The sequence below is a fragment of the Mercenaria mercenaria genome, chromosome 3 (genome assembly GCF_021730395.1).
Source record: "Mercenaria mercenaria strain notata chromosome 3, MADL_Memer_1, whole genome shotgun sequence".
In the NCBI taxonomy this organism is placed as follows: Eukaryota; Metazoa; Mollusca; class Bivalvia; order Venerida; family Veneridae; genus Mercenaria; species Mercenaria mercenaria.
The window spans coordinates 66468539-66480622 of NC_069363.1; the positions used below are offsets into that span (position 1 = coordinate 66468539).

At 34.3% G+C, this 12084-nt stretch overlaps 1 protein-coding gene across 1 annotated transcript; it reads left to right on the plus strand.

Moving 5' to 3' along the window:
* The first annotated feature begins 4572 nt into the window (after positions 1-4572).
* On the plus strand, positions 4573-7121 carry LOC123524494 (uncharacterized). The gene has a single exon (XM_045302743.2). The coding sequence runs from the start codon at positions 4926-4928 to the stop codon at positions 5685-5687; it is 762 nt and encodes a 253-aa protein (XP_045158678.2). The 5' UTR covers positions 4573-4925; the 3' UTR covers positions 5688-7121.
* The last annotated feature ends 4963 nt before the right edge of the window (positions 7122-12084 follow it).

The following is a 12084-nucleotide window of genomic DNA, read 5'->3' on the forward strand; positions in this document are numbered from 1 at the left end:
ACTGCGCATTATTCGACGACCTGACATAACGTGGATAATAAGAAATATGAAATATCAATTAAAATGAACTTATAGTGATATGAGTTATGTCAGGTCTTATATTTAGGGCTTAAGTTTTAAGAATCTATTCTTTCAGATCATTTGTTATAGGTACTAATGGACGTAATCGCTGCGTGATTGCCACAGTAACGTGATAAGAAACAAATGACCACATTATACCTGTTTTTAGGTTATTTTTATACTAAATTCGTTTTAAACATTATGACGAATACTGAAAGATATAATGTAAAAAGCGCGTTGTCACCAATTTGCTTTAAGGGTGGGGGTGTAGATGTAGCGAGTTTTGTTTAAACATACGTTTTCAACTTTTTTCAGGTTATATTAAGATAGTGGACCCGTATTGGTAATGTGTAACAATTGCACTAACTTGATACAGTCCTGAAGTTAACATATTTCGCACTGTGATTCATCTTTAAATGACTTTTACCGTGTCGTTGTTGCTTGTTTGTTTGTTTGTTTGTTTGTTCTTTATTTGTAAATTTTGTATAAGTTGTGTCTTTTTTTCCTCCAGCTGAAACAGAGACAAATTTCAAAGTGATAGCCGTTGTGCAAAACGATCACAGAGAATTCATTTTACCAAATATTTTTCTAAATGAAACCTCAAAATATAGCGTAACAATTATAAAACACAAAATAAAATTGGCGATATCAATTTTTCTGGGGAGCCTCGAGTAAAAGGATTTAATCGGAAAAAAAATTAAGCTCCAACTTTTGAAAATTATGGCCTTGCTCTATGCATTCATAAAGAACCATAGGGCAGAAGTAAAACCAACCAACCTACCTACATTTATTCCAAACTTTGTAAAAATAAATGCAAAATCAAGAACTTTTACAAATGTAATTAAGTATTTTTCAAAGATGTCTAAACATTCACCCTTCAGGTCAAATTCATTTGAAACAGCAAGAAATGACTAAGAAATGGCTAATGAAATAAAACATTTCCGCTTTTGTACGAGAGATCAATGATAATATGTCTTAAAAAAACAACAGTTTATCTTACTCGAAAAAAGAAAAATAATGAACAAAGTTTGGTCCTAGTAGGGGTTGAACCTACGCCCTCCTGAAAAATTAGTTAAAGTAATCTCATAGTAGGAACTGAATACTCTTCAAAAAATACATTATTACGGGTACGTCAATTTTCCTAACCACCGTATTAAGGAAGCAACATGACTAGACAATAATCATTAACAGTCCGGTTTATAGCGGGGTTCGAGCCCAAAATTTCCCTCATACCGACAAGAAAATCGCCCCATTTGATCAATGTTCATACATTCACACATAATGTGTGTGTTGGGTGGGGGGATTGCATATCGAAATATAGATGTTGTGTTTGTTACCTTTATATTTTATCTGATATTATGTCCCTCAATGTTTATTATCGCTTCGTAAGAAACATATATAAACGGTTATGGCACGCCAGTTGTCCAATAATAGCGTTAACCCAGGTTTATGGTAAAAAAAGTAAATTAACAATTACAGATAGACAAGGGTTTTCGAACGTAAAACCAGGTTTTTCTAATACTTACCCATATTTTCGGGCGAAAACACGCCCGTGAACCCAAGTTTCAACTAGGTTTTTCAATTGAACTTTGAATTTCGGCCGTTATTTTATGTTCACGAGCGTGAACCTACGTTTACGGGAGTATACCAGGGTTCTCGGGTGTAAACCATAGCTTACGAACGTGAACATATGTTAACGATCGAGAACTTAGGTTTACGACCGTGAACATGGGTTTACAACCGTAAACATAGGTTAACGCTGGTGAACATAGGATAATGACCAAAAACTATAGTCTTGTTCGAGAAACCACGTTTTTCGAACTTAAACCTACGTTCACGTTCATAAACTATGGTTCACGCTCGTAAACCCAAGTTCATGGTCGTAAACATAGGTCCACGTCCGTATACAATGGTTCCTGGCAATCAAATTATCCAACAATTACATTCTTTGTCGAAAAAATATGATTATCGAATACTAACAGAAATTTTTGAGCGAACACACAGTATAACGGGCTTAAACTATAGTTTACTCTCTTAGACCCATGTTTACGTCCGATAAACTAGGTTTCTCGATTGAACTTTAACTTGGATGCACAAGTTAATCAAGATCACAACAATACCCTATGCTCGCCTTAGTTTAATATGGAAAACCCATAATATCTAAGATTTTGCAAACCTCTTTCCCGCACAGTTTTCATTCAGTGTTTTGTGGTAGCCAGCCTTTTTGTACTTTCAGTACTTTGATTATTTCCCGTAAACTATTGTATTTCATATTATGTGTGTGGCGTCCTTTTTACGAGGATCATTGCGTAAAATTATCATCGTTATATTTCGTCTAACAGTATTTTCTATTTTATTCAGGCTATTAAAAGAAATCATAAAATTTATGTAATATACATATGTGTGGATCCATGCGAATATTAGCTTTGCATCGAGAAATTAGCGGAACAATATTGCATAATTTTACGCTGCAGAACTCGTGCATATTTCTCAACCGTAAATTTCTGCACATGATGAAATGGTGAATCGGTGCGTGTTATTGTAACTCACCATCATTATCATCATTTATAGTAACGGCAAAGACATTATGGTCATGCGTGGGGGTTAGAGAAATTAAAAGACTGACAGGTTTCCTAGGTTACTCAGTCTTAACAGTTGTAATAAAAAGGTGCAAAAACCTAAGAAAACGTTAGTATGGTTAAAAACAGGACAAATGCAAATGAAAGTATCAATGAAACTGATACATTATAGTACTCATGCCCAATGGGTTTTTTTTAAACTTTGTTTAAACATCTTGAAATTAAGAAAAAATGTGCACCTTACTAACTTTTATATTGCTTATTATTTTCGCATAAAAAGTTCATACACTTGTATGAGATCATACCTCGTCTGTAGTTTTACAAAAGTAAAACTTTTTTACATAGACCAAGACGTTTGTGTGGCTTTGATTAAAAAACACACAAATAGTATTTCTCTGAAACTGAACATCGTTAAGAGAACATCCAGAAGGCAGCATTTAATGAATGCGGGACAGTTTAGTACACCTACTAGACTAGCCGCTACACTGGTAATAAATATATTTCTACATTTTCCTCTTTTTTGTCTAATTCAATTTCATAGAGACAAAAGCCAGTCTATTTTAGACATTTTCACAGAGGAACGATGTTAAAAAAATGTAAAAAGGATATATCGTAGTCTAGGAGCTAGTCTATTCACCTACACCGGCGGTATTACTACGGAAGCCTCTGCAGCGTACACTTTGGACATCGTGGACCTATAGGCGCACTTCATGAAATACATACACTCATTGTAAGGCGAGGCCCCTGAGTGGGATTACGTGCAGAAATGGAAGAAGAAGAGTTATCATTACAACTCAGCAAACAGCGGATTTAATCAAGGCTCTTTTTGCGGCTTCTCTTCAGAATTTCAGGGTACAGTAGCTGTTTAAGGAGACTGCATGAGTTCATTTTGGATTCATGTGATGAAGCGGTCTAGTGCTGATATAGATTCCATAAAAAAGTGCTAGATTAACTCAGCATCAACACATAACTGAAATAGTGTTGAAAAATACCTACAAAAGCCAAAGGTACTGTGATATAATATATATATACACGACATAAGCGTAATCCATTATGTATTACCCTACTAAAAATTTCTTACATGTTCAGGTGATACGTACATTACTTTATCGTCGCAAATATATATATATATAGCATTAAATTAAGGGAATCCGTAACCAGAAAAATACACCCCTTTTGTCCCACTTGTAAAAAAGAATATTTATTTTATATCAAAATATCGATCTGTCCCCATCTGAATGACAGCACGACAGCACGATACATCTTTTTGTCGCGTTGGCGCCTCGCGTGACATGGCAGAAACGAGCCACCATATTTTGACCATAAACTAAATAACAGATACATTAAAATATCTGATAATTCCCTGAAAATATCCACTTGTCGAATAATACTTGTGATCACGTGTATTAGTATGATATCTGAAAAAAAAATCAGGAAGAAAAAAAGAACGTAACAAACACCTGTGAAATACTTTTTTGGTAATTTGGAGGGCATAGAAATCCTTTTCTAAGCTTTGTAATGTTTTGCAACTACGTCGCCACGTTCAAATTGGATGAGGGGGACGATATTGGCCCTCCAGTTGTCACAAAGTTTCTTTTAAAAGTCACATCAAATAAACAGACAGACGAACTGACTTCTCGTGACAAATGTACGAAGCAGGAAACGAGATTTACTAAGTGAACCGTTGAATAAATTCAGTGAAAAATATGAAGTATAAAGATATTATTACATTTGTACGTATATACCGTTTTGTTTTTGTTTGGCCTAGAGTCAAATCGACATATACTTAATTAGGTCAAATGATGACTTTAACAGCATGTGTTATTGAGGAAAACCAAATTTAACGTATCCCTCAGGCATTGTTCCAGACACAGACTAACTTATTTCGTTACAGGACTTTGATTTACAAATACTTTACTCTAGTATTGTGAAATGTATAAAATTTCCTGTTACCCAATCCAATACATTGGATGGTGTGGATGTTCCGTGACAGATATAAATCTTTTGTATTTTGTAGTAAGCAGATCAATGGAGGAATAATTACAAAATAAATAACAATTTAGTTCAATTACTGGTGCGGACATGCTCATTACACCAGCGACAGTGTTTAATTACAATTTCACATGGTAGCGTCATCAAATATTCAATTTGCTGTAGAGCGAGCTGAATCAATGAATGAGATAGACAATATACTGTTTACAGTGTGATTTTGTTTGGGAGTACTGCCGTAACATCAGACATTGCTGTTTTCATTTTCTCTCAGATTTAATATTTCTGTGGACTTGGATGTATTTATGCAATGCTGGAGTTGGATTATCCAATGGAAATGTCCATATCAATTTCACAGATTGCAATAAACGGACGTCGCATGACGTTACTAATCAGACGTCACTCACCTTAAAGGATGATGCGAACGGGGCCATGCAGTATACGGTGGCAGTTGTGTTTGTTTATAGTATAGCTGTACTCGGTGTATTTGGCCTTGGACTATACAACCGCAGGAAACACCGACGAAATCACGTGGACAACGAAACACGAGCGTTCTTGAAAAATTACGAGGACGTGAGACGAATATGTGAACAGAAGTCACGTCTAGGTGCTATACAAGCTTTGTTACATCAAATTCACAACGAACAAATGACAAATTGTACCGACTCTTCAGTCAATAACCTTGCCCTTCTGCCATTTTCTCTTTCGAACATAAGTGAAAACACTTTGACAGATTTTGTTGTCGATGGAGTAACGGAGTCAAACAAAAAACTACTGGACGAAGGAACACATAAACCAGAAAAAGGAAAAGGTTCTCCAGCGCGCGCGAAACTGACATTGCTTGGTAGTTCACGAAGGTCATATAAGGAATGCAAGCGATGCTGGTCAAGACGGGGTGTCGTGACAACTTATGACAAATGCATGTGTCGGTTTTACGACGACTTAGTTACAGGTGATAGTGGTCAGCTTACTGAAACTGTTGACTTATCGAACATTGAAGAGATGCATATAAATTCGGAAAATTGTGAAAAGACATTTAACAATGTGTCATTTCAGTAAATTTTTTTTAGAATGTATTCAGTATACATAATGCATAATCACACTACATGCGGTAAAGGAGTGGAAAAGCAGAATGAACTGCAAGCTGGAAAAAAAAAGACCTAAATCAACGAAAGGATACATATTACATAAATATAGTACTAGAGGTCAGTAAAAGACACAAAAAAATAATAATCCTGCCTTGCACTTGTCTATTTACCTGTACGACATCAGTCAAAAGGAACAATGAACTAACTAAATGGTTAAAAATTTAGTGATGAGTCACTTCATTGTAATGTCAATTTTCAAGGTAAACACTGACGAGTTTTTTTTTTCTTGTTTTTTTTTATATATATATATATAAGATGTGTGATATGGTACAAATAATATTATGTCTAAATTTCTGCTTAAACAGTGGATCTGAAATTATTGTAGTAGACTGTATTGGATAACTATTTTGGAGTCAGATCAATTCTTCTTGCACTAATTGGGTATTAAATATTTATCAGTGACTTGGTAGGTAGGTTTATGTCTAAATTCTGTTTAAATGGTGGATCTGAATTTATTTTATTGGACTTAAAACATCATCATATTCCTGATATCATACAATATGTATATATTGGAAAACTTTTTCGAAGTAAGATAATTTTCTTGTATTAAATATTTATCAGTGACTTGACAGGTAGGACTAGGCTACATGGAAATTAAATAAGAAATTTCAGAGAATCTTAAACCAAATCAAGACTTTAGTATTATACTTGGTCTCAGCACTCAACTTAGGTTTTTACTGTTTTTCATAATTTAAACTTAAGATACCATCTCTATGTTAGATTTTTGATCCGCTACATGATTTGTTTGTGAATTTTATCTTGAGCAAGATTTTTTTTGAATATAAGTTGTACATTATTTTATGATGCTGAATAAAACATGAAAATACAAGTCTAGGTGTGGTGATCGAAACTTTTGAATTTAAGGATAATAAATAATACTTTTACTTCAACATTGTCGAGAGGTAGTTGTCATCTTGCAGTGTTCAACGACTGCTGTCTTTTACTTATAATCCTTGAGGATGCATCTGAAGAGGGTCATTACACGCAGCTTCAAACAGATGTTTTGAATTTCAAGTTCAAAATTGTATTTCTACAAAACAGCATGTTTTCTATATGTGGTGACATCTGTAATGTACAATGCAACTTTCAGTGCATGTGCAATCGACAGATTTTTAGAATTGTTCTCCTTTTACTATATAGCACTGCAGACATTCGGAAAATATCAACACAACCATAAAGACTATAAAATTGCGCATTAAGCTAATAAAATGTGTCTGTGTTAATGCAAAACTGTTCGACACACAAAATGTTGATTGAATAATGACTGCCTATTTTACGGATTTGAATTAAATATAATCAAACCGACAAATAATGAAATAAAAACTAATTTGTTCATTTCCCAAAAGCAAATAAAATCATTTCGCATACTCTTTATTGCTTTGCAGCAATTAACGATTCTTGTTTGGTGGAAAACAGTATAATTATTTCATAGACGGAAGGTGAGGACTAAATTAGAGAGCCGACCACTCAACCTGTGGGCAGCGGATTCGAAACCCTTTGACAAATATGAAAACAGACCTGATTCTTTCCCAGAAAAGCAGACTCATCGTTGATTCAATACATTCGGAATAATGTATATTGTGCACTTTTTTCCTTTTTCTATACCAACTAGTCCAGGTATTTGTGTGGCAACACAGAGTCAAACTCATGAATGACTGCGAAATTTTTATAAACCAGACACCTGTCTTTGTGTTTCAGATGTTTTAAAAACAAGAGGACTTCTCTATTTATGTAAATTACCATGAAAATGGTGCTTTATAAATTTGATATAAGGAATATGAACCCTAAATGATCAAGTTTAGAACCTGATCAGGATTTTATAAAGACCAGATTTTGGACAGGTCAAGTGTTATAATAACACGGTTTTTCTGTAATCTGAATCAGTGCCCATTCGTTTTAAATTTTAATCCTAGACGACCCAGTTTCGAATCGACCTAGAATTTATAATTCAAACATTTTGACCAGGTAACATACATGTCAAGTAGAAAAAAGTAGTAACTTAAGTGCTGATAAAGGTTTTCTATGATTTTACCCTTTGAACATAGTTTTTGACGCAAAAGACCAAGTTGTGAACTTTACCTAGATTTCATAAAGACAACTCCTCTGACCAGATTGTATGCGGATCAAGCGGAAAATGTGCCACATGGCAAGAAATATTACGCAAATCATCTCAATGCAAAATGTATAAATAAGTGATGACCGCAACCAACGTTAGCACGGTGTGCACGGTCCTCATTAGGAGGGAAAAGGTTACAAGAAACAAAACAGTTCTGTGTAATATTAAAATCAAAACTCTTTTACATAATTGAACTCAGCCGAACTTGTGACAATATGCTATATGTTTACGTATAATGAAGATTGCTTACTGAAATGGGTCTTTAATACGTTTACAGTAAAATTATTATGACGGATAAACGGACAACGGATAGCGCACGCCTCTCGGAGAAGTATGGCGTTGTCTGTTGATGACGTGTGCCACTATTTTAGAAATTACCACGTTAAAAACTAACATATTACCTATTTCAAAGAGCTATAAAAATAATATATTTATACTTCTTTGCCTATTTGTAGATATCTGAGAGCAAATTGTGGATTTTCAAACCCATACATCCTTCATCTACGATTTAGGAAAACAGTTAGAATTACTTCCTTTTAAGGATGTACGATCGAATTTTTTCTAACGTTAAGAATTTTTTTCATACTCTGTGAGCTTGCAGAACATTAGTTTTCAAGACAAACAAGAGAAGAAAAAACATAGGTCACCGAACTCGTTTTAATTTTATAGGGCATTTTCTACACCCACTGTTTAAGAATTTCTGAAATTTTGTAAAATTGAAAAAATGGTTGTAAAATGCATCTACTTTATAAAACATATGATATCCCATAGGGATTTCATGTCTTACAGGTTAATATGAATACAAGGTGATGTCAGTATTATATAAGCATAAATGTCACAAACAAATCTCTTTCATTTTTACACCTTGACATAATTACCCCACCCACTTTATTTACAATGGAAAAAAATATATTTAGATCTACAAAAAAATTTCTGACGGTAAGATTTTAAAAATACTTTGCAGCTTTAATGACGCACAAAAATGCTTTAAAATGGAAAGAAAAAAAGTAGGGGTCACCGTGCATCTAAGAGATTTATTAAGAAAAAACTGTCAAAAACTGGTGAATTTTGATATTTTGTGTTCTTTTTTTATTTAATTTATATTTTCCAGAAAAAATAAAGTGCTGTCATGAAAACTTTTATTTCAGTTATAGCTTATCATTATATGTATCAGTCAGGAAAATATCAAAACGAAACCTGATCTACTTTCGTAGATATTTGAAATTACCTACCCCTATCCCATTGTAAAACTTACGTCAATTTTAGACAAATGCCAGCCAAAAATAAGGGTGAAAATTTTTTTTTCGCAAAGAGCAGAATCTATTTGTTTAAATGGTACTTTATTAGCCATATTTTAATGATTTAGCATTAATTTTCGGCAAAACATTTGTTGGAAGGCAATATTTGAAGAAACATTTTTCAAAATGGCGGATATCCTGAAAAAAACGCTCGTACATCCTTAATACGAAAATCAAAATTTTATTACGTTTATCCCCATTTCTCAACTTCTTAAAATGAAAATGGAAAAAGAAGCAAAGTATTATAACCATTTAAATTATAGATGATCAGACATGCATTTTCAAGTCTATAAATACTTTATTATGCTCATTATATATGTAGACAATCGATGAGATTGCATCATTGCAAGCATAATCTACTGTTGTAAGCGGCAGCGAACTTCATAAAAGCATAATGACACAGAGCGGGTGATTGCACATGCGCGAAGGGCGTTATATGGTAAAACGCCAGCAAAGCAGCAAGGGGAATGTGATTCTAGTGGTTTTGATGTAATTATTCAGAAAATTGACAGCCTGGCTGTGGAGATTAAGAATGTTACTCAGAATGTTACGGAGCGTATTGATAAAATGGTAATAGACTTGGAGAAAAAATTGACTGATAAATTGACAGATAAGTTTGCACAAGTGTTAGACAAACGTGTCAATACTGAAATGAAGAAGATCTCAAAATCTTTAGATGAACGCATTGATACGCTCAGAGCAGACTTGACCAATGATCTAGACACTTTGAATGGAAAAGTTAATTCATTGACAGATACAGTTCAGACTGTGAACCCAAATTCTAGTGATAGAAAAGTGAATGTAATTTTGAGAAAACTCCCTGAGTCGGTCAATGAAAATTTGTCAGATAAAGTGAACAGTATTATTAAGGACCATCTAGAGATTCCAGATGTGAAAACTAAGTCCGTTCGACGTATTCCCAATACGAACACTGAGTCGTTAGTACCAGGGCTGGTGGTAGCAACATTTTACACTGAAATCGAACGGAACAGGGTGTTGAAAGCTAAATCGAAGTTGAACAAAACTGTGTATAAGGAGGTATACATGCATGCTGATCAAACACCAGAGGAGCGCCTTACAGCGGGTAACATGCGGACACTTGTGAATGCTGTAAACAATCGAGGGAGAGTTTCGCTAAGAGGAAACCGTGTTATCAGTTTTAATAATGATTCAAATAGGCATCAGAATTTCAGTACAAATAATAATGCTCAGCATCGTGGTCAAAGTGTTAATGGTAATCCTCAAGCTGGCAACAACAGTGATACAAATACAAATAGGAACGTTCCCCGTGATACATCACAGGGAAATAGTAATTTTCGTGAAGGTGCTGGCAGACGCGGACGTGGTCAGGCATATCGCGGTCAAGGTCACAGAGGAAGTCGGGGTCATACAGGAAATGATCGTGGACAAAATGCATGGAGAGGACGTGGTGGCACTAGATAGGTGCAAATCGGGTTTTGGAACGTTAATGGCTGGAGCACCTTAGAAAATAGTAACAATTATTATTTAAGAGAACAGTGTTTATATTTTTTAGATTTTGATGTTTTAGAAATTCAGAGACTCATCTGAAACATGATCAATGTATTATTTTACCTGGTTACAAATGGTTTGGTAATAACAGAAAACTATTGCATATTAATGCTAGAACTGGGTCAGGGGGTGTTGGGTTTTTAGTTAAAGAAGAATTATGTAACTATTATGATATTGAGATGGTTGAAAACAGTCATAATGGTATTTTGTGGCTTCGTTTCTTTGAAAAACACACATGTTTTGTTTTTCATATTTGTGTTTGTTATTTGCCACCCAAAAATTCCAGTAGACAGGTTGACGAGTGTGAATTTTATGATCAACTATTAACTGATATATATACATTTCAAAATAAGGGACCATATTTTATTTGTAGGGATTTTAACAGTAGAGTTGGGGAAATAGATGATTTTATAGTTGGTGTAGATGAATTACCTTTGAGAAATGTCATAGATTTTACAATACAAGTAATTCTTATGGAGATAAACTGATAGAATTTTTAATTGATAGTAATACATGTATACTGAATGGGCGTAATTGTGTGAAAAATGATTTCACGTCAATTTCAGCAAAAGGTTCTGCCGTAGTGGACTATTGTCTTGTTCCACATGATTATCTGTATATGTTTAGTGAATTTTCCGTAATTAGAAGTACGGAGTTAATATCACAGTTGCAGCTGCATAATGGGTTCTCACCGTCGTCCGTGCCAGACCATTCAGTTTTGTCTTGGAAGGTCGATTTTTCAGAAGTTTGTAATATCGATAAGAATTCTGTTACAGAGTCATACATAAGCACATCTAGTTATGAAAAATTTGATGTGAAAAAATTGCCAGAAAATTTTATGACTTCAAACAGTTTTATAAATGCTGTCCACGATACTGTTTTTAAATAAGAGCAAAGTTTACGGTTGCAAAATGATATTGATGCTGCCTATGCTGATTTATGTTGTAATATTAAAGCTGAAATGTTTGATAAATTGCAATACAAAACAATAAAGGCCCCTTATATGGTTCTAATAAAAAGAAAAAGGTTGGAAAGCCTTGGTGGAGCAATGATCTTTCCTGCCTATGGACTAGAATGTGTGAGGCCGAGCGTGAATGGTTAAGATGTACAGATGGAACAAGGAGGAAAACCCTTAAGTCATTATTTGTCTCAGCCAGACGTGTCTTTGATAGGGAAGTCCAAAAGAGTAAAAGAGCTTATTGGGTGTCTTTTCAAAAAGAATTGTTATCGGACTATGATAATAATAACACTGATTTTTGGAAGTCCATAGGAAGAATAGGTGTTTCACATTCCAGGTCTAAACCAATACCGTTTGAAGTAGTAAATGATGATGGGTCTATTTCAAATAATATTGAAACAGTGCT

What these genes read in the sequence shown, in the direction of transcription:
- LOC123524494 (XM_045302743.2), top strand. Translation starts at nt 4,926, where the DNA reads ATGTATTTATGCAATGCTGGAGTTGGATTATCCAATGGAAATGTCCAT.